The following is a 22,616-nucleotide window of genomic DNA, read 5'->3' on the forward strand; positions in this document are numbered from 1 at the left end:
GTAGTGGGTAAAGGGGTGTACACCACTACTTCGGTACCTCAATAATATGTTTCTCGCACTCCCGTGAGGATGTTAAGATTCTTCTGGGCTCTCTTCATTCGCTCATTAGCGCTTGAAAGACAATGCTGGTCAACGCAAAAGTTTTCCTTCGTTTCAATGCGCTGAAGCACTTGCACTGCCAGATCCCAGAAGTAGAAAAGAGTTGCGAGGTCGTGGCGGAGGTAAGTGCATTCAGGAAATGCCTCCTCAAGATCCTTTAGGGTACATTTATCCTTCATGAGCATGTATTCAACAAGCACACCGCAACCAAACTCAACAGGCGTGGAGAAGGGAAGAAGCCGCTGGATCTCGCCTATCCTGTGCAAAGGTACGTGTGTCCTCCCTTTTGAGAACATCAACGTAGTAATCGCCTCAAGGAGCTGGCGTATCGAGCGAGAAATCATGCGCGACAGCATACTGAAGGCTGCTAATTCTGCGTCGATGGGTGCCGTCCAAGGTCCCGATACATTCAAAGGAATAATGGACAAAACACGGCTGGCGAAAACAATATCACGAGGGGTATCGCGCGGACTAACTTCTTCCGTAGTAATTCGGAATGGCTCGGTGGAGATGGCATTCGTGCGGGCCAATTCAATAAGCAGAACGGTGTACTCACTCAGCGTGGGCACACTGCACAGTTGCAGCGCTCGGCCGAATGTTGACGGCTCACTTGACTGGCCCTCCTCGTGCAAGTCCTGCGTTTCGTGCGTTAGGTAACCAAGTAAGTCAAGGGACTGCAGCAGAATTGCGGCGTAAGTTTCCTCCATTGTATTGTAAATCACCTGATCAACTGAGCAAGCGAGATGCGCGAACTCCATCACGTCAACGAGGTGAAGGCCACGGGGTACGGTGACGCTATGGAGTGCCCAACCATCAAGTTGGATCGCTGGGGGCACGTGCAATTTGCTCACGCGTGCCGGGAGAACGTTGTAGCGACGAAACCATGAGATAGAACCGAGGCCCCGGCTCATCGTCCAGGCGAGCTGGTAAATCGTTTGCACCCGCAGAGGCAATACAGTTTCAGCTACGTCTCTGTACTTGATGGAGTCTACAAGCGGCCAGTCATCCACCACAGTTTCCTGCGAGACTGCAGCAAAGAGGCTCGGAGACAGCAACCCTGCTGACATGATGTAATACAACACGGGCGGAAGCGGAAGCCCCACGAAGGACTCCGCGTCGGCATGAGGAAACCCCGGAATCCCGTAGAGAAAATGTAGAGGAAGGCAGTGGGGTGGAGTCAAGGTTAGCACCGGGCTTGCGAACGCAGAGAGATTGCGAAATGCGGCGCCCCTTTGGTTGGACGCACGCATGCGATTTGCCTCGCTGGCTCGTATCGCCTCCTCGTGAAGTTGTTGTGCAAATGAAGCCCCAATAGTGGAGCCCTTATACCGAACAACCTTCTTTATCATATCCTCAAGTGATGAAAACTTAAGGGTGACAGTCCTCATCACACGACTCCGACTCTCGACCAAAATTAGGCTGCTCAGATCTTCTTCACTCAAACGAGCTGCCTCTAGAACCCGTGCCTTATACACCACATCGAAAGTTCCCCTTGTTGGGTTGATATTTGTCACAACACGATCAATGCCAGGGAAGGCAAGTAGCTCCAAACAACCATACACTTCAGATATGTGCCGGTGGTTACAGTGGCGGAAGGAGGAGAGTTGAGCCCAGGCTAAGTAAGGAGCACGAATGGTATTCTTGAATTCTGATCGAAAAATTCTGATAATTTGTCCTTCAACATCCTCCTCCACAACAAATCGGTTAGCGGTTTTTTTGTGAATCTCCGCAAAGCGAACATTCGTCGTGTTACTCAACCTCGAGCTGTCCGTCCCGGTGAGAGCGGCTACTTCGCTTGGTACCACGTTCTTCTCTCTTCCAAATTCCTCAGCAGAATCTGGAGAATACTGGATACCGTTAAAAACAAAAACTGGGGTACAATTTTTGATAGACTGAAACATTGTCCGAAACTCATTTATTTTTTCGTACACCGTGTAAGGTGTGGTGTAGGTGTAAATAGCCATCTTTTCTCTTTCCCGCACCGCCTGCGTAATCATGTCAATAATCTTTGTACCATCCACTCCCAACATGACCTGATCCGTTCCCTCGAGCTGCGCTAGTTGATAGAGAGGAAGGCCCTTCTCCTCCAATTTGTGATCATTAACAAAACGTTGAAACAAACTCACATCATCGTGTCGGGGGTACATGATTCCTGTGGGACCCAAAACCCGCTAAGATGTCACGAACTCCTCAAAAAGAAAACAAACAATAATAAAGCTATGGTAAATCAAAATATCGCGTGGTGAATAACCTCCACGTTGGTATATTCTCCACACCCTCTTCTTGGTGCCTTTCCCCTCTTGTTATCCTTTGTTCTATTATTATTGTTATTAAGCACTGCTGTTGTTACGTATCCCGCCTCACTTATTCCTTTGCCCCTATTAATATTGCCTTCCCTTTTATTTTAGTTTGCGTTTTAATTATTTTTTTCCCCTTCCTTTCCTCCGTCTCTGCTACGTATTTGGACCGCGTGTAATATACTTTTTGTGTGTGTTAACCCCGTTGATATTGGTCAGTGGGCTCACATATACGAGGAGAAAAATACAAAACGAGAAAAAAAAAGATGGAGAGAAAATAGTGAATGGTAAGCATAGAAGCAGCGAGCACAACAGGGGGAAAATAAAACATAACAACAAAAAATAGAAGTAAACTCAGAGCACGCGCGGAATGGAGTTTGTTCATATAATAAAAATCAACCGCCTGAGGACACAAACAAACAAGACAACAACAAACACGAATGGAATGACTGCAGTTGTACCAAACGATAACTGCACACTTACGATACGTCCATAGTGAAGTGCAACAAAATATAACAATAATAATCATCATAGGTATAATATCAATTGTATAAATATATATATATATATATATATCGAACATTTACGTGAAGATATACAAACGAGGGGAGAAGCAAATAAATAAATAGGGATAAAAAGAAGCGACCAATCGAGATAGCGGCAAAAAAAAGTAGGAAAAAAGTAGGCCTCCCTCATCGCGGCGCCGGTGTGTGTAAGGAGACTTTTTTTTTTGATTGAATTCTTTTTTTCCTCCAGGTTATGTACACTTTTGTAGATCTCGGAACAATGACAAAGGAGACAGCGGATGCAGCATTGACGGTTCAATATACAACTACAATAAGAATTGGTGATGTTACATCACGCATCTTGTGCGGTGGCCACACTTCTGCTTTCGCTTCAGATCGCTCTTCCGGTACGTCCCCTGGTGATAGGAAAACAAAAAACAAAAAAACAAAAGACAGCAACATAACACAAAACGGGAAGCAAGCGAGGAACGACAGAGAGGGGAAACGAAAACGAAGGTGCAGAAAAGTAAAAATCGGAAATAATATAGTAGCGAGGGGAAACAAATGCAAGCTCGTATTGTATCTCCACACGCGCGCCCCCACTCACACCTACATTTCGCACAAAAACTAAGCGGACGCCTCCTGCTGCTCAACATGAGAGAGCAATCCATCATAAACGAGGCGATAAACTTCCCAATTGAGAGTCAGCGCGCGTTGGAGTAAAGCCGCAACTTGCTTCAGGGAATCGGTTACCAGGCCAAGTGGTGCAGGGTCATTTTCCCCGCGTGCCAGAACCGCTTCGATAAATAATATAATTCTCTTCTCGAAGGTCATGTACAAGGTGGAGCCCGTGTCGGTCATTTTCTCGACAGCGCCATTGAGCTGCTGAACTTCCGCATCGGTAAGAACACACTCGGGTTTCGTTTCAACCAGCACTTTCCTCATCAAATCACTTACACACGTCTTCAAAAGAGAGAGTGTCAGTTGCTCGGAGAGTAAACGACGAAACTTGTCGTGTAGTTGCTTTAGAATACCGTTAATGGTGGCAGAATCCATCCCCTTGGCTCTAAAGATAGTAGAAACCGTTCCTGAGAGCAGCAGCAACAAGGCACACTCCTGCACGGCATTCGCAGCAAAAAAAACAATCGGTTTCTCAAAGAAGAAACATTCTGTCGGATAATCATGCCACCGTTCGTTCGGCTGACAACCACTACTGCGCAGGAGATCTATCAGCCCAAATACCAAACATCCGCGGAGTCGCTTTGCACTCTCCGTCACAATTGTTAGCGACGCTGCGACGGGCGAAGCTATCCACGCCGTTACACGCTCATCATTAAAGTACCGCCTTACAAAAGCAAGTGAGCTCTCCCACTTTTCTACAGACGGCAGGCACTCAACAATAAACTCTCGCATAAAAGGCACCGCATTGTCCCGAAGTTGGGGGGCTATATACAGTAATGAGTAGTGAGCTACGTCTTCGTGCAGCTGGCGGATAGAAGAGAACATGACTCGAAAAGCGTTGGCAACTGCAGTCCCCAAGTCTGGGAGGCACTTTTCCAGATCCTCACTGATACGCTCCGCGAGGCTCAGAGTCTCCTCTGACTTCGCCGGCGCCCCATATTGCGCTACCTTTCCCATTACGTACCGCGTGAGGACCGAAATGTTCCCCGGACTACCCATTACGGACCGACGCACAACCCTCCAATCCAAAACGTCGCGCACCTCCTGCTCGACACGTGACCGCAGGCGACGCGGAAGGGCATTCAACAGGCCTTCAACAACAAGGTTTAGGAAAGAGGGGACATTACGCAAATCCGGCGGTTGTTGATTGCACTGCTCCGCAAGGATCCCGAGTTGCGCATCGTTCAGCGCAGCGATAACTTCTTTCTTTAGAGGATCATCCTTCTGCTCAGGCACTTTAATTACCGTTTCATACGCCTTTCTCGCACGGAACTCCATCCTGGAGAACCTCTCCTTACGACGCTGCTCCTCAGTTACCTGTGGTGGTCTTGAGCGGCCGTGCTCGTCGATGTACCAATTTGGCGGCAGCGGGGGACCAATGGCAACAGGCGAAGGCGCTTCTGCATCAGATCCACTCGTGTTGCCCTCCGACAGAAGAACAGGAGGAGCGGAGGATTGTAGAAGGGAGGTCCTGTTGAGACTACACTTCCCATGGCGATTTAATTCTGCCTGTTCCTCATCATCGTCATAGCGTTGCTGCTGCTGGTCGCTCGCCTCAAGTTTGTCCAAATCCTCTTGCGGTGCCACACGTCCCAAGCGCACGCGGAGAAGCTGGAGGAACGCGTTCAAACATTCATTGGATGGAGAGATTCGGATTTCCCGTGCGACGGCCAAATAAGTCTCCTTCGTTGCATTAAGGAGGGTATCCTTACAAGCTTGGCGGTCCGTGATTTTAGACAGGTCCAGTCCCTCTGCTATCCTTCTGCTGTATTCACGCCACATGAGGGCTGTCGATGAAAGAAGTGCGTCGGCGTACTCTCCACTCACTTCCCCCTGCGCTCCGTACTGATTAAGGTGACCCAACAAAACCAAGAAGTGCTGAGCGCATTCAGTAACGAGTGAATCCACCTCTTCGCACGAGGGAATAGCATAATAGTACGCCAACAGAAGAGCCTGAGGGTTCATCGTCACACGACGCAAACTGCGCAACCGCGACCTCCCGTCCATACTGCTGGACATCTTCGGCGGACGTACGACAAACTGACCAGTTCTCGCACCGATGAGCCGCAAAATGTCTTGCGCGATGCGAACAAGATACCTGCGATGCGGGCGGCCAGTATGAGGGCATGTGCTCACATCAGTCGCACCGCAGGTTCGACAACTCCACTTGTCCGTAATAAGAATATTCTCCACCGCATCGGGAGCTGGGGGTTGCGCGGGGTCATACCGCAGGCCAGCGGCATCAAGTTGCTCGAGCAATTTGGCGACACGTCGCACGCACTCACTTGATGTAAGGCAGTTAGGTTCTATTGGTGTAGTCGGCTCCGACATTGTAGCTAAAGAAAAATAGATACACAAGGGCCGTAACGGCAACAGAAAATTAAAACAAAAGAAAAAACAAAAACAAACAAATAAATCAGGGAAACTTCTCCCGTCCGGACACACAGGGCAAACTTGGAAAAAAAAGCCGGGGAAAAGGGAATGAAAACAAACGGTGTGAGAAATGATATATTGGTGAAGGCCAGCGATGCAGCTAGTCCACTCGAAAGGGGCCCACACCTCCGTTCAGCGCAAACGTTAACAATATAGTTTCTGGGGGGAAAAGGACGAAAAATAAATAAAGGTGGTAACGCAATGCCCCGCACGGTCGACTCGGAACCGAGTCGCACAAACTTACACAAAAATCATAATAGTAATAATAGTAATAAGGGATGGTAGTAAGACTATTATCAACAATACATTACAAAACCAATAGACAAAAAATATATAGTAGCAGTAATAATAATAGTATTATTATTAAAAATAGAGGCTACGGACAACAGGAAGATCCCCGTGTGCTTAGTTCTCTTTTACCCATAAGTGCGATACTCTCAAACATCAATTGGTTAGTGGCCTTAAGGTTTGCATTATATGTGCCTTTTGCATGCCCATAGAGTCTTTTTTACTCGCACACCTACTGTTCACGCCTTCTTTCTCTCTCTCCCGTATATTTCCCACGATTAAAAAACAAACCTCGATATGCTCATAACAGAAAAGGGGAGGGGGAAACTTACCCAAAGGACTCCACACGCAAGTGGACAGACTAAACAATACTCATGCACAGCCCTCGCGGCACTACGGCGCACCATTAAAAATTACCATAACGAAAGCCTCTCCCTCCCTCCCCCCCCCCCAATCTTAGCCATATCTCTCACGACAAACCTATTATGCTGCACGAACACTTTTGTCTCGTTCAGGTGCACCACCGCCTCCGAGACACCAACCTCAGACACATTCTGATCCACCTCACCTCACAGTTTTTTTTCGCATTCTTCAGTCCGCGACGCGACCATCAAAAATAACTGTGAGGTGAGGGGAGGGTGGGAGGTTTTATCACAAGTGTTTAATTCTCCTCCGCGCAAACAATCACAGACATGCCTGGTCATTCTTTTACTTTCCTATCTCGATCAGTTGGCCGCAAACGGTACATTATTCGCTGGTTGCATTGAGTGACCAGAAGCGGGTTACGCCATCCGCGGAGGCAGTAACAATTGAATTATCACACATAACCAAACCCCTGGTGAGGTCCTTCCATGCCTTTTCTCTCCGTACCAACGGGCGGGATAAATTGCGAACATCCCACACGAACAGATCAGAGCCACAACAGGCAGCAACATGCTCCCCATGAGCTGCAACTGCTGTAACTACCTCTGGCATGGCCACTTCAGTCACCATACGAAGTCCATTCCTAACATCCCAAAGCCGAACCACTTTATCAAAACCCCCTGTCACACCCAAAGCGCCGTAACTTGCCACAGCCGGTACCTTTTTTTTGTGGCGGCCGCTTTCTTCCAGAATAGTCGACGCCACCGGATCAATTAACGCGCAGACGCCGCTCCCACCGCCTACGATTACGTGTCGTTGCCTTGTGGAGCGCAGTGCCTGAATAGTCATTCCGGCGGATATGAATGAGCTCACCTGCCGATCTGAGTGCAGTACACAAATTGTCGCGCTCAGGCCACCGGATACAACAGCACTATCCGGTTCATCAGGTGTCACATATGTTACCGCAAAGACTTCTTGCTGAAATGAAGCCACAGAAGTAGCTCGAATTTCGTGTGCCTCCAGTGAGTAGTTTAAAATGGCGCTGGCGCCGTCGTCGCAGGCAGTGGCGAAGTCGTGCGGTGAAGCGAAAGCGACATCCCATATACACGCTTTGTGCGGCCTGAATTGAATGAGGGGTAAGCCGTCTGCATCTATCATGATCACATATCCCCCCAAAGTGCCCACCGCATAACACCCATCCTTCACCCTACAGAGAGAAATAAACTTTTCATTTTTGCCAAAAGTGTACCTGGCAGTGCGTGTTATGCCCTGCTCCCTGCCGGCCTCTCGTTCGATGGGGGCTGTTGCACTTCGGCTCAGTTCCATAAAGGCATTCTTCTCTAAAGGAACAATGCTAACTTCATGGGAAATCTTAACGCGTGCGTTCACTTTGGTGATTTCTGCCTTCCCATCGGATGTCACAAGAGAGCCGCCTCGAACAGCCCTAAGTTTTTGCTCGCTTGCCAGAAGATTGTCCTCCAGCATGACCTCACTCGTTCCAGGGCGGAGTGAACTACGGAGTGTTACAGCCCCCTCAAGCAATGCCTCCGGAAAGTGAGGATGTGGCTCACACATGAGGAAAACACGTGCATTGGCGTCGATGGTAGCACTCCTCCTCGCCTCCTCGATGCTTTCGGCCAGGGTGTAAAGAAGCGACATGGATTTTGATGCCTGTTCGATATAAATCCACAGTCCCTTCCTAAGGGACTTGAGAAAATCTTCACCTGCTCGAGTGAGAGGTTGGCGTGTCTTGAGCCGCGCAACTGCGTTGATGTACATTGTGGTCCGCGATGACTGCTCAGCAGCTACCGTAAGAGCATAGGAGGGGTTAACACCTTCACTCATGATGATAATGCACCCGCCAGGCCCGGTGCGCCCCACTGCATCAATAAGTACGTCCACACTCTTACGCTGGCCGAAAACGATTTCATCACACTCCAAGTTTGGTGAAAGCAGCGTCTTCTGGCTGTCCAACAAATTTTCGTCTTCCTCAGCAGAGCTCAGGTCCAGCTCGTCGTGCTGTCCCGGGGCCCTAGAGTTGAACACTAACATCAGCTCACCAGCGGCACATTTCCATCGTAACTTCTCCTCTTCGGACTGCCCAACACGCGTCCCATTGATGGATGTAAGAACCATTCCACATTGAATGCCCGAGAGTGAGGGATATTCCGAGGTGTTTACAGAAACGACGCGGTTGTCGGGACCGAAGTGCACACCCCCTATAAACTCTTGGGCCGTGGCACAGATGTAGGCGAACATGTTGCTGATGTCCTACTGACTCCCCCCCCCCCAGCCCCCTTCAACGTGAGTTAATGCAAGTGTAATGCGCTCCACACACGTCACACTACGCGGACAACGGACCAGCTGTGTCAACTGCGAGAATGCCAACGACTCAAATGAAGGGTAAATTGGAAGATGTGAAGGGATTTTTATTTTTCGAAAGGGGGGGAAAAAAAGGAGAACGGAGGGGAATATATGAAGAAATAGGAGCATCCGACCCATCAAGGTAAATACAGGAGACACATACGTGTAGCGTACAGACCAATAAACGAGATGAGAAGGCACGAAAGAAACTTGTATTCTCCTCCCTGTTGTCACTTTTGTTCCCCTGTTACTTCTCTTAACTTGCGTCTCACTCTGTGCCTCCTGCAGGGATCCCTACCGTCTACGCGGGCGGTCCATATCGCCAGCACTTCTTCGGCACGGATGCTCCGCCGCGGAAACGGTCGTATCACCCTCTGCTCATCCTTAAAAAAGAGGGGAAATCGCCCACGAATAAAAAAAAAAACAACCAAACACCAACACAAAAAAAAAAAAAAATCACCCTTCTCTCCAGCCTACTCCACTCAGTGCAACATCTTCTCTCCCGATGTTGTAATGCAGCAGCCCGACGACCGTTGCGGTGCGTCAATGACGCTCAGCAACTAAAGCGAATAGCTGGAGAAATGATTGAAAACACACACAAAAGCGAACAAAAAACAACTGCGGTTGGTCGCACACCGCCCAGATGTGGAGCCGCCCACGCAAATTAACCGCCGCTGTGGAACCGAAGGACGCCAGAAAAATGGAACCAAGGAAATACAACGCAAAGATACTTCCTCACACCCATCACTGCAATTGCGCCATTACCTCGGGATAAGCCTGCAGCAACCGTACCAGCTGCTCCGCGTTGGGACCACTCAAGGCTTTCTGAAGGCGCTCTCGGAAAAGCGCCTCTGGCTGCTGAACCATGGGACAGACGTCAACTGGTGTCTGCACGGCGCCCTGAAGTGGACAAAACGCATTTGTATACCCGATATCGGCAACATGCTGGGCTAAGTCATTGACACTATGAGTTTGTGGTGTAAAGCTCGTCCAGTCGTCCTTTTCTACAGCACCGTGAATCATTTTGAGGCAGCTCACAACACAGGTCGACCACGTTTCAGCATTCTGCTGCAACGTTACACAATCACCGAGAAGCGAGGCCAGGGCTATTATACATGTCTTCCGCTCGAGGACTCCGAGGACCTTTGGAACGTGGGGAAGCCAAACACGTTGAAACAACATCCAGAACAGCCCATCCTGAATGCGGTTGATTTGCGTCACAACATCGTCAGCCCCATGAGTGATCACTGTTATCGACAAAAAGATGATGAGAATGCGAACATACTTCGGGGTCCTAGACTTCTGCAGCCTCTGTATCAATGACTGATAGATAGACACCATGTATGGTGAGATAACATCCTTCGGGTATGCTCTGATCATGGTCGTAAGGATGTTAAGTCCCTCGTGGTCGTAATTCTTATACTGAACAAGCGACCTGACTACCGCTATTACCCTCTCCGTTAGGCCCTTGCCGTGCACAAATCCCGGGTAGTGCTCTATGAAAGACACCAAAAGACGAACAATAGCAGGAATGCTTCCCCTTTGTTTGTACATTTCGGGTAAAAGGAGCGGTTCCAGGAGAGCCTGGTAATACGTTGGTGGCTCGGGTGCGCCACTCCCATGAGCATCAAGCAGTTGAGCCATGATTTGAAGAGTGTAAGGCACATACTCGAGCACGTCATTCTGAAGAATGAAGATCATAGGTTCCCACAAGGCGCTTTCGATAGCAGCTGCATCCTCCGGACGTAACATGATGCACTGGGAAACAACTTCAAACATACAGTGACTAAACAATGGGTTCGACGGGTTTTTTGAATTCTCTTTTATGACAGGCACCATACAGGTTATGATGTCTCCCACAAACGACTTCACACAACCGCTACAGTTCTGGCAGACACGCATAAGGCACTGCATTGTGTACGCGATTGGTTTCTTCTCCTGGTTGAGTCTCACACAAAGATTGTGCAGAAGCGAAGGTGCTTTGTCCCCCAACACAGTGTCGGTGATAACGTGGCCCGGTTTACCCGGGTCCTGTAGAGTTAAAACACGTTCTACAGCGTGTGCAGCATATACCTGGACCACAGTGTCCTCACAAAGGATCCAGGAGGCAAGTAGTGCTATGATGTCCGGCAACAGAGAGCGCTCAATGTGTGCGCGGAAGGCTGCAACAAATCGAATACAGCTTGCTTTGACTATTGCAGGGCTCTGCGGCGAAACACCGCACGACAGCTCAGACAATACATTTTGTTTTAGAAAAGGCTCGAAAGGCACAAGTTTACTCAAGCACTGCGTCACACCCCTCTGTGTGCTCACGTGTTGCCCCTCCAACGAGAGCGCAGACACGAGATAAATGGCCAAGTCTTTAGCCTTCCAGTCACCTTGGGCGGCAGATGCCAACAACTCCTGCGCTTTTGCCGTGAAGAGTGGCCCGGTTTTTTCAGGGAAGAATAACAGCAACGCTCGTACCAATTCACCTGCCTCGCGCCGCCGAGTGTGAAAGTCACTACCCTCAATATCCCTCTGGATATACTCATCGGGTTCTGTCCCAAACAGTTCAACATCCACCTGCCGCAGCGCAAGGTTTGGCATAATAACCTCGGTCATTAAATTCACAAGAACACTCTCATTGTTAAAAACTTCCCGTGTCGCGCCACGACAGGCGGCCGCTAAAAGACCCATCCCCTGAACGACAATATCGTCCATATCACTCTCACAGCTCGAAGGGGAGGAAATGGTGTCCCACACAACCTTAAGGAATTCCGAGGCGTACTTCTCAAAGTCTTCATCAAATTGCAGAAGAAAGTGCGAGACACACATGATTACGACGGACTTCAGCTCTATTGTACATGCCCCCAATACACCAGAGCCACCGAGTTGAAGACAACGTAATAAAACACGGACGAACCCCTCGATTCCCCAGATAAACTCGTCACCAAGATCAAAAGCAGTTATATCACGAAGGCACTCCACAGCGGAGGTAAGACCCGTGCACGCAGCATGAGCGTCAGTCCCACACTTTTCCACAGCATCCACAAGCAACACCATTGAGTTAAGAAGCGGTGACGTTAAATCCGTGTATATTACTCGCAGATCATTGGCAGTTTCCTGGGAAAGGTCCGGCTGATTACGATAACGTCCGAGAATGCTGTGAGCCGTAGATAACGCTGCGCTGTGTAGCACGACACTCTTTTCGTTCATTAGAACATGAATAATACGCTGCAGCGCATCAGGCCATGCGGACGGAAAGTCAGTCTCAGCTATCATAGAAATGGCCTCTGCTAAGTTCCGCTGGACATTCAGAGGAGCGCTAAACATGATACCTGTAATGTTGTTGCGAACAAAAGCCTTATCACTCTCCGCCACACAATGTTCTGATGTTCCCTCATTCCAGCAGTTCTTCACTGTGTTTTTAAACACAATTGAACAAAAAGAGGCTGCAGGGCTTTGGGAGCTCGCTACGTTGAGAAGCAAAAGCACAAAACCACTCTGTATGTCTACGCGATTCTGAAACTCCCTGATCTCCTGTTCTGCCCTCTCCCTATCGGCGCTCTCAACGGACAAGGCGTTCTGAGCAAGCATCTCTAGTCGCCTAGTGAGAATGGGATCATTCGGGTTGATTGGATCCATGATTCCTTATCTCCTTCTTCCTTTTAATTTTTTATCAATCTGCCCTTCTGTTTGTTCTTTCTTTGCTTTATTCTTTAATATTGTTATTATTGTTATTATCGGCCCACACACACACACACACACTCAGTGATCCCTTGTCTTTACCCTCAACTCTCTCAATCCTCCCCCACTGTCCGCCTCCTTCGAACTGAGACGGTGTATGTATTCGTGTGTGTGCGTACTTGAGTTTATATAATCTCCTATATCGCGACCCGCTGCTGTTGTCCTTCTTTTCTACTCAACTCTCTATCTATATGCTTAAGCAGCGCTCAAACCAATGGGCTCTTGGTTCCCCCGGCAAAGGTTTGGAGACTGAAACCCGGCGAATGCAGGAACAAGAAAAAGAGCATCAAAACACGGGCAGTAGAAACGATGATTTGGGTGGGTCGAGGGAAGAATATAGAGGCACGGTGAAAGAGGCCACATGCTCTCTCAGTGTCAACCAGTACATGGAATAAGAAAAATAAAACAAAACCACCGCATACGCTCACACGTGTAAGCTCACATGTGAACATATGCATGCATACTTACAAACACGTCCACGACCGCCGAGCACAGCATTCCTTAGCCTTCCTTAAGCCCTCTCAAAACACCTTTGCTGCGACTGGGGTGACCGCTCATTTCACCTATATTATAATACGAACCCCAGGAGTAAACCACCGATTGAATGTTACCAACTGCCGCATGCAGCAGATGTCAAACCGGTGATTCAAATTGCCACTCACATGCAATCCATATTGCCTCATAATCCGTCTCCCACAGGCCGAGGCGCAACGGTCCGACTGGCGAATCATAAAACAACCGACATGAAACTAAGCTGGTAACAATACCAGAAATACCCCTCACACAATCTTGTAACCCATAATTCTTGTAACTCTTTCCTTTCCCCAACTGTTACACCCTTCCGACCGTATTACTTATGCTGAAAAGCTGAATTGGAAGGTGTAAATCGCACCGCAACACAAGTACGGTAAAGTGACTTCCAAATTTTGGCCAAACCCCCTTCACAGAAATTCCTCCACGTCGACGCCACGGTAAAGACAACGCGAAACAATGGTTTTAATAAGAGAAACGGAAAAGAAAACAGAGAAAACCGCAAAGTTTAGAAAGATGATATTTGAAGTAGCCAAACTGCACGAAGCAGAAGTGAAAACAAGTACAACTGAAGGGTTATATGTTACTTGAGGAAAGATGGGGGCGTGAAATATATTTTCAAATACAATGTCAGCCAAGTTGCCCATTTGGTTCAGAAAGCCCAGCAGCTCGCGTTTCAAAATAATATTAAAAAAATAAAAAAATAGAGGCTGCAGCACTGTACGAGAGGCGGTGGCGACTCCCTAAACAATACAAACGGGGGGAGGAAAAATAAGGAGAAAAAGGAAAACACATCGGTCGCATCAGTGGGTTTTCAAAGGGGTCCACGCCACGTTATTCGCAGCTGCTGTTCCTTCCTTTCTTCTTTCTCACTTATTGCAACATCCACCTACAGTTGTTCAGGTACATATATATATATATATATATATATATATGTATATATATATACATATATACGAACAATTCTCTCCCATCTTCTCGTTTGTTTTGAATTTCTTTTTGTTTTCGACACCCTTTTAACTAGTCTGGAAGTATTTTTTTAAAATGTAGAACAAAGAACACACACGAAAAAAAAAGCAAACTACATCTGCAAATGTTCCAAAAAAAAAAATCAATTCCCCCTATCTGTTTTTTTTATTAGTGGTGCTTTGTCGTTGTTGTAGCTTTTCATTTTCATTTTCCTTTTCCTCCATCCCCTACTCCTCTCTTGATAATTACTCCACTTTACAAAATATTACCTTTTCGATCCATATATACATATATATATATATATATATCAAATATTTATTTACTCATATTTAATTTTCTTTTTAAATTAGATTTATCCTGCTCTTCCCTTCATTCCATCCTAATAATCCACACCCCCACCCATTCACCCGCCCCCATTTTTTTTTCTCACGCTTCATCAAATACCCATCCGCTATTACACATGAGATACACAAACGAACCAACAAATGATTGAAATGAGTAAATGCAGCAAATGAAGGAATGCCGGAAGAGGATTTTCAACAAAAAAAACAAAACATATTTCATCTCCCAAAAAATCCCAGCCGACGAACCAAATATGCACTAAAAAAGATGCCTCGTTATATCACATGCTACAACTCACTTGTAGTGGCACTGTGCTGCCAAACACAGATGCGGAAAAGGGATTACGGAAAGTAAAACGCGCATTGGTGGGGTGAAAGAAAACGTTGGCCGACTTAACAAAAGAAAAAAAAAGGGAAACAGAATGAACAGAACATTGTCAAATGTGCACGAAGACAGTAAAAAAAAAGCAAAGCAGATAAAAATGAAAATGAAAATATAACCCCACAAAGAGAAAAAGAACATATCTTTATGGAAGGGGATAGAAAACTGTATAAAAGCCCAAACGATGAACAGGCTGATCATGAAATGAAATAAGTATTTACCTGAAAAGCACACGTGTGTCTGCATGTGAGCGGGAATAGGAAAAGTTAAACAACGGACATACACGAGCACACGAAGGAGGTCGTCGGGGGCATTCACACACGTTGAAACTATCATCAAAATGGATGAAGTGCCCCGTGAACAACAAAAAATTAGGAAAGAAAAAGAAATGGGGAAAAAAGCAAAAACAAGAAGGGACCAACCTGTTTTGTAGTGAGAGGAAGAAAAGAAATGGGAGGAAGGCATGAAAGCAGCAGTTTTTCCAATGATTCTACACGGGGAATACAATCCATCCTCTATTCGCGTACTTCCACCCAACCAGGCATTGCAATAAAGAGAGAGGGAAAAAAAAAAGAATAACATCCCCCAGGGTACAACACGCGCGAAAAAGAAACTGCACCCAACAGCCCAGTAAGCTTCCTCGATACAAAGCAACTTCACTCAGCGTAATGTATGGCCCAATGAAATGTAAAAATCATTTTGTTCTTACGTTGTCATTCTTAGCATTACTTCATGTCATACACCCGAAGCGCCGGCAGTGGGAAGAGTTGAGGGAGGCACAACGCCCCATAAGTCAACGATGATGACGTGCACTGTGCGGGAGAGCCAAAAGCCCAGTGACACGGGCATCTATTAAGGATACAAACATGTACTTGTAGACCAATAACAAAAAAACTGCCCATATTTACCTCTCCACTTTTCAACGGCATGCTTCTGCACTACCACGCTCAGGTACAGATGACTACTTCCCTCCCTACGAAGTGCTAATTACAATTTGCCGTTCACTTCTGCCACAATTGTTTCGCTTCGGTTTGCCTAGTTTTACCCGAATTCCACCAACAGGGTGTCCCTCCATCTGGGTACTCCTCCGTAACGACCCCATTATACCTTGGGTGCAGTTGCAAGCGACAGTTGTATAAGCTTTTCCGGGAGGCCCAGTGACACGACGACATCTATGAATAATTTTCGATGAGCCGGCCGCAACACCATCCGCGGGACGTGCACACACCTCGACTAATTCGCACGGGTTATGTTCACGGTGCTTCCCTGAAGAGAGTACCCCAAAGGAACCTGCCCCACCAATACGTACGGCATTGGATGATAAAACGCCATAGCAGGCGGCGGTGCAACAAAGTGGACAACAGGACTGTGATTCAGTGGCACCAGGGGTCGTTGCTGCGGCATCCACGACTCCTCACAGCAGATTAGGGACCTTTCAGGCGGAATACTGCTGTAAGTTGCTCGAGCCGTTCCAGCATCAACAATGGTTGGGAGTGAAGGGATTGTGGGTGTTAACTTAGGTTCAGCCGTTGGTGCGTGGAGCTGTTGAGCACCAGCACACATCTGCTCCACGAGGATACTAGAGTCCTCCGGTGTTGTACTCGGTGGCGACGACAGCACGGATTGAGTTGTTGGCAACGCCGTGGTTCTTCCGAAGTTGGCAACATTTCCACATATAAAGAAGCCACGCGAAGCATCGACACCTTCAGGTGCGTTTTGGTTAAGAACGTGAGAGAAGGCACAAGCCGCCCCACGGCTACAGCCCCCCGTGGCGAAATATTTGCATATTACCTTCGTCTCCCGTGGGGCTGAGGACAGCTCCGTGTACGTGTCACACTGCTCCGGTCGCATGGTCGTCCGCAACGACTAGGGCGGCTCCTACCGAAACGGGAGGCAAACCCTGAAACCCAAATAGCTGTGCCGCACCAGAAGCCTGTAAAGGGGGAGGGGATAAAAGAAGGCAGAAAAAATATACGCTTTCTCAGTGCTCAAGTCCTTCAGCAAATTTTTAGATGAAACAAGAAAGGAATTATGGAAAGAAAAGCATGATGCCAAAGGGTGGGGAGAATTAACTTATACATCAGCACAGTTCACACAAAGATATCATTCTCTGCCACCGCCGTGGAGAGGAAAAGGCACATAGAGAACTCCCACATTTTATTGCAGCTGGTGTGGAGAAGGATGGGGAAAAGATGAAGTCAATCATACAAGTGGGTTCAAGGAAATTAGTGGTGAGGGGACTGAGAAGCAAAAGAAATTTTAAGTGGAAACACTCCGCGTTCCCGTTTCCCCGACACCGCCTTTGTAGATACAAAAAGACGCCGCTGTGGACGCTGGGAACCTTAAACAGGATATGTTTTGTCGTCCGTGTATACATCTGCTTGGTACATCATGGAGGTCATTAACCCATGAAGAGGACCAAATACTTTACATGTCCGGTTGTGCCATTTTGCGGAAAGAAGAAACAAATACCACCCAACCAACACACACATACGCGATGCAATGAATCCCCCCCCCCTCTTCGCTTGTCGGTGTTACGATGCAATTTGATTTCTTCTTCATTTCCCGCTTCACTGTTAACACTCCCTCGCTGTTATGATCCTCTGATTCCCTCCTACCCACACACATACACACACCTCACGCGACCCTCCATACCGCAACTAACACAAGTAGGGGCCGTGATCTGGAATATCATTTTCGAAAAAAGAGAAACAAAAAAAATAGTAATAACAATAATAACAACAGTAAAAAGGAAAAAGGCACGTAAGAAAAGACAAATATAGACGCTGTGCTCTCAACACATACGGACACATGGATAAGGAGACACTTGAATATAACGGCAAGTGGAAGTACCAACGGACGATGGGAGATTGTTCCGCGTACGAGCACGTAAGCGCAAAATGGGTTTCAGCAGATCCGTCCCCCCTACATCCCAACACGGCGCAACATGATAATACAAAACTCATTGAACTTGAGCTTGTCACCCCTACAGTAGCGGGACACAAGTTCGTTCACCTGCGCCTCACTGGGCGGCAGACCGAAATGCTCCATCGAGAGGTACAACTTCACAAACCGACTGCGCTCAATGTAATCATTTCCCTCAGCAAACTTTTCAAACTCCTTCCGCAGCTTGCTGTCGAACCCTTTTTGCTTACCCTCTATGGTTGCATCAGAAAGGTTCAACCCACTTCTCTGGTTCGCGGCCCACTCTGAAATCCGCATGCTACGATAGACTGGACGCGACGTAAGCAATCTCCCCGTCTTTGCTCCCACATTAGCCCCGCTGCTTGTTTTCAGTAAATCCCTCAGTCCGAGCGATGTTCCTCCAACTCCCTTTTCTGTTAGTGGTTCCGCCACCCGCAGTTCCTCCTCTTCCTCCTCCGGTTCCCCCTGAGTCTCACTGACCTGCTCACATTGAACCGCAGCGTCTACACCCCGCACCGGCCCTGAGAACTTCTTTGTGGGTAAGCTTGCCGAATCCTCCTTACTAGAAAGGAGTTTGGAAGAGGAACCCAACCCTCCTACCCCCGAACCAAGGTTGGATGGGCACGTTGTGTTGTATTGCACATACTGCACGACACGGTCTGCCTTCTCTGGATCATCGCGGAAGGTATTTCTGACAGCCTCCAGCACAAATGGCTCTTGCACATTTCCGCCTTCATCAGCACTTTTCCCCAGGTCCCTGAGGAGCCTCGAAACAGTTTGGACGTCTGACTCAGAAATAGCGTTCTCGTGATCCAGCAACCCGACACCGTCAGAGGAAGAGCACGGACCCCCGGCGAAGCATGAAATAAACTCCTCAATTCCAAATTTCTTATCTAGATCGTTTTCAGACGCAGCCACGAGGGCACCTATTACGGATGAAAGAATTTCTTCCTCCAGCAGAGGGAAGCCATCGCGAAACACGTTGCTAAGTACAGACACGAGGCCACCAGGATTTACACATTTCGTTGTGTTTTCACCAGTTTCAGTGTACCCTGAAAGCCGCTCCAGCTCACCATTCTCGAACAACAGTTGCACACGTTCGCAACAACGTAGTATTTCTTCATGTGCAGTTGCGACGGGAAGTTGCACCAAGGTGACGTTACGAATAAACCCCCGAACAAAGTCCCCCAGAGTTAGGACGCCGCTTTTGCTGCGGTCTGTTGTGACCATTATGAGATCACAGAGCTCATATATTTGATTTTTGTCGTAGTTTTCGTCGGAGACGGCCTCCCACAGCGACTCGTATATATCAGCAAACTCCACATAACCATCGTGGTTTTTGTCCAATGTCGCAAAGGCCTCCCGGAGAACCTCAACCTCCGCCGGTGAAAGATGTTGCACAAAGCCATTCGATCTTGCATCCACAAACACGGCTGGCAACACGCCTTGGTCTTCTTGAAAAGAACGAATGAACTCTGATAAGCATAAGCGACCGTCGTTGTCCACATCCGCGCTGGCCATAATAACGGCGACGATGTCATTAAAGTTGTTCTCTCTCAGATCGGGGAATGTGTCCTTGAGATTCTCCTTAAGAGCAGCAAGCAGTTCCTCCCTGTCTATGTAGCCATCAGCCTTCGTGTCGATGCGGCGAAACGAATCCTGCAGCGTTACAATCTCTTCATCTGTGAGACGAACGCGAATTGACGACACGCAGCTATTTATTACCTCCGCCGGGACAACACCAGGACCATCAACAAAAGACATTACGAACTCGGCGAGACTCAATTTGCCATCACCATCCTTGTCGGCCACATCGAACAGCGGAAGAAGGTACGAAACCAATGGTCCATACCGCTCCTCACCCACACAGCGAAAGACCATATCAAGTAACTCAGCCTTACTCACGTGACCATCGTTATCACGGTCCATATAAATGAAAGAGTCACGAAGCATGTCAACCTCCTCTGGGCTAAGCGAATCAAATTGAGGAGGCAAGCTGTGCGCAGCACCAACGTGCGTCATTGCTGTACGTCAAACGAAAGTCGCCGCAAAATTAATTGAAAAAAAAAACGCTGTCGCGGCCTAAAACTGAACGCAGAGGGGCTGCAAGTATGAAAGACGAGAGAGGCAATAGAAAGAGAACAACCAGTGAAAAAGTAAATATGACAACTCCAAAGGGTAGTGAAAGCGACAAAAAGAGGAAGTCAAAGTCCCTCAACGAACAAAAAGAGACAAACCTGTTTCTTTTTTTTTTAACCGCGAACGATGGTATCCAACAACTTTGACGCGCATACAAACAAACATATATGCATGGGCTTGCTATTCGGTGTCGGTGCGGAGGGGGAACCACTTCTCTCACAGGTATTCACTTTCTCACCCTTCATCTGTCCAATCATAGGTCAAAACACGATGCTACTTCCGTTGCCCTTTACAGCGCTTTTCTCCATTATGAATCCTCGTCGAGAAGATACTAGTCTCCAGGGTTGAGATAGTCGCTATATCCTCTAAGACCAAATCATATAGCACGGAAAAGATTGAGGTGTCACTGCCGTCTCGGTGCGGACGCACTTTCCCTGTACAAGGAGGCGTTCCTAGCAATGAAAAAGTTTCCAAAAGCACCAAGAAGCGACCGACAGTGACGGCCTCCAAGAACGAGATTCATTAAATGGTTCTGGGGGAAACTGACACCACGGCACCCCGCCTCTGCAGGTTATCTGTGTGCGACACGAGCCCGCAAACCAACCACTTGAGCTAAAAGCTTCTCAGCAACATGCAGAAACAACAATAGCCACACGATATGATGGACCACAAAGTCACACTATGCAAGCCCCGATCGCCTGGGAGCGACGTAGTGGTCGTAGTAGTGTTTCATCCAGCGCCGCGCCAGATCAAGATCCAGCTCAATATGCTCAACCTCATGATCGATGATTTCTGGATCGAGTGGGGAAGGGAAGAGATGAATTAGGCACCCGCCGTACCTATGTCCCCCGTCAAACATGTGGTCGACAACATAATGCTCCTGTTTTGCTGCAACCGCGAGTATACCCAGTCTCAACTTGACGAACTCGTAGAGAGATGGTTCAAGGTGCGATAGGGGTTCCTTTGGATCTTCTGTCACGTCAGTCAAACGGCTCCGTGCAATGCCACGATGCACAGCGACTTCGCAAAGCAAATACTGGCTCGAAGTCCGCAGCTGCTTAGTGCAGACGCAGTCAATACAATCACCAAAATCTAAATAAGGCGAATATACTACAATGGGGTCGTACGACTGCGAGCGGTACATGCTCATACCCATTGCTTGCGCCACTTTGGCGATGCCAAGCGTGTAGCGACGTTCGATGCCCGAATAGTCAACTCCATCCGGCATTCTCAAAGGCCTATTTTGCAGCTTGTTCCGAAGTAATTGTGAGACAAACAGCTTCATCTTGCGCATTAGAAAGAGCTCCTCCGCAACCTCCAACTCAGACCTGTTAGTCTTCAAAGCGACGTACTTAACCCGTTGGTCGTCGTCAAGCTGCTTTGGGAAGTAATGCGTGTAGATAATGTCACCGAGGGTTGGTACGTAGCGGCCATCCACAGTCATCTGCTGCTTGTAGGGAAACCACCTGACGAGGCACTCTGTGCGAGGATTCGATGACTCGATATACCCATGTATGTGTCGAGGAATACTATGAGAAGTAAGCGTCTCACCGCTGCGCTTCATCATGCGCTTCCAGTAGCGGGTGAGGGGGTTGTGTTCAAATGCAGGATTATCCCACATGGACATGGCTAAACGGGGAGACGATCTCATGGCTCAGATAAGGAGCCAACGCCCGCACGCCACGTGCTGTCTCTATGTTCTACCCCCTTTTTCGTTACCGTGGGTGCAGCCCCTACACAAAGGAGTGTGGATTCCCGAAACAACGTAACAGCACAGAGAAGGTAAAAAATAAAGAAAACAAAAAAGAAATATCCGTCCACTTTTAATGTAACATGTATTAATGTCTTCTACCGCGTGTAACTCAACCCGGGTGAAGCAAACGGTGAACGCCTAAGTTGAATACGAAATAGCTCAGGCATCGCAACGTGAAATACGCCGCCGCAAGTATAAAAACTTGTGTAGTTACAAGCAGAGAAGATCTCCATGGAAGGACCTACACGCCACGCCGACAGCCGCCGGTAACTAAGAGGCGCTGAAAACATTGAAGCAGCGGGATGATGAAGTGGCATTATCCATCCGCCCCGCTTACAGCTCAGTAACAGCATTAACCGCCGTCCCATCACTCACACCCTCAACAGCAGCGCCTACGCCCAACAAGACAGTAAGAAATACCGGAGGAAGTGTATTTATGTGGAAGCGTTATCCCGCCCTCCACCGAAAACACTACAGAGGGGATTCCTCCCGTAAGTTCTAGATAGCTGAGAGGAAACTTCATGACCTTCCTTCGACTCCCAAGCGCAAGACGCGTAGGGAATGTAAATTAGAAAAATATGAGAAAGTTATACTTAATGTGGCATCTCCAGGGGATCACCAGACTACAATGCAGGGGTGGGCGTCGGTTTATTCGAACCATCGAAGACACCCATGGCCACCAAAGAAACTCCTTGGTAGGAACAGTATTTCGACGCAAAATGAGTAAATAAGATGAAAAGGAAAAAGAAAAAAATGTGGCAGGTCAGAAAGGGAGAAATCCTCTTACTCATCAACTTCGATGTTGGTCTTTGTCTG

The 22,616-nt window shown here is 47.9% G+C and overlaps 9 protein-coding genes across 9 annotated transcripts in view; all 9 read right to left on the reverse strand.

The window, feature by feature from the left end:
• Positions 1 to 38: 38 nt before the first annotated feature.
• On the reverse strand, positions 39 to 2,246 carry TEOVI_000595700 (protein mkt1, putative; the record flags this gene model as incomplete). The annotated part of the gene is made up of 1 exon (XM_067222000.1): positions 39 to 2,246. One exon carries the CDS (start codon positions 2,244 to 2,246, stop codon positions 39 to 41), a length of 2,208 nt encoding a protein of 735 aa, XP_067078101.1.
• Positions 2,247 to 3,529: 1,283 nt separating this feature from the next.
• Positions 3,530 to 5,914, reverse strand: TEOVI_000595800 (T-complex protein 11, putative; the record flags this gene model as incomplete). Its single annotated transcript, XM_067222001.1, has 1 exon — positions 3,530 to 5,914. One exon carries the CDS (start codon positions 5,912 to 5,914, stop codon positions 3,530 to 3,532), a length of 2,385 nt encoding a protein of 794 aa, XP_067078102.1.
• Positions 5,915 to 7,051: 1,137 nt separating this feature from the next.
• Positions 7,052 to 8,926, reverse strand: TEOVI_000595900 (uncharacterized protein; the record flags this gene model as incomplete). Its single annotated transcript, XM_067222002.1, has 1 exon — positions 7,052 to 8,926. One exon carries the CDS (start codon positions 8,924 to 8,926, stop codon positions 7,052 to 7,054), a length of 1,875 nt encoding a protein of 624 aa, XP_067078103.1.
• Positions 8,927 to 9,775: 849 nt separating this feature from the next.
• On the reverse strand, positions 9,776 to 12,658 carry TEOVI_000596000 (importin-alpha re-exporter protein, putative; the record flags this gene model as incomplete). Its single annotated transcript, XM_067222003.1, has 1 exon — positions 9,776 to 12,658. One exon carries the CDS (start codon positions 12,656 to 12,658, stop codon positions 9,776 to 9,778), a length of 2,883 nt encoding a protein of 960 aa, XP_067078104.1.
• A 2,238-nt stretch (positions 12,659 to 14,896) lies between these two features.
• Positions 14,897 to 15,565, reverse strand: TEOVI_000596100 (uncharacterized protein; the record flags this gene model as incomplete). Its single annotated transcript, XM_067222004.1, has 1 exon — positions 14,897 to 15,565. One exon carries the CDS (start codon positions 15,563 to 15,565, stop codon positions 14,897 to 14,899), a length of 669 nt encoding a protein of 222 aa, XP_067078105.1.
• A 651-nt stretch (positions 15,566 to 16,216) lies between these two features.
• Positions 16,217 to 16,834, reverse strand: TEOVI_000596200 (zinc finger CCCH domain-containing protein 15; the record flags this gene model as incomplete). The annotated part of the gene is made up of 1 exon (XM_067222005.1): positions 16,217 to 16,834. The coding sequence occupies one exon, from the start codon at positions 16,832 to 16,834 to the stop codon at positions 16,217 to 16,219; it is 618 nt and encodes a 205-aa protein (XP_067078106.1).
• A 1,074-nt stretch (positions 16,835 to 17,908) lies between these two features.
• Positions 17,909 to 19,930, reverse strand: TEOVI_000596300 (calmodulin, putative; the record flags this gene model as incomplete). The annotated part of the gene is made up of 1 exon (XM_067222006.1): positions 17,909 to 19,930. The coding sequence occupies one exon, from the start codon at positions 19,928 to 19,930 to the stop codon at positions 17,909 to 17,911; it is 2,022 nt and encodes a 673-aa protein (XP_067078107.1).
• Positions 19,931 to 20,726: 796 nt separating this feature from the next.
• On the reverse strand, positions 20,727 to 21,698 carry TEOVI_000596400 (uncharacterized protein; the record flags this gene model as incomplete). The annotated part of the gene is made up of 1 exon (XM_067222007.1): positions 20,727 to 21,698. The coding sequence occupies one exon, from the start codon at positions 21,696 to 21,698 to the stop codon at positions 20,727 to 20,729; it is 972 nt and encodes a 323-aa protein (XP_067078108.1).
• Positions 21,699 to 22,590: 892 nt separating this feature from the next.
• TEOVI_000596500 (60S ribosomal protein L9, putative) overlaps positions 22,591 to 22,616 on the reverse strand; it is a gene marked incomplete at both ends in the record, with an annotated part of 468 nt that continues 442 nt past the window's right edge. The window contains one exon of the mRNA XM_067222008.1: positions 22,591 to 22,614. Coding sequence (XP_067078109.1) covers positions 22,591 to 22,614 — 24 coding nt within the window. The remainder of the gene's footprint in view (positions 22,615 to 22,616) is intronic.

Source organism: Trypanosoma equiperdum (genome assembly GCF_001457755.1).
Source record: "Trypanosoma equiperdum strain OVI genome assembly, contig: ctg_1539, whole genome shotgun sequence".
Taxonomy (NCBI): domain Eukaryota; phylum Euglenozoa; class Kinetoplastea; order Trypanosomatida; family Trypanosomatidae; genus Trypanosoma; species Trypanosoma equiperdum.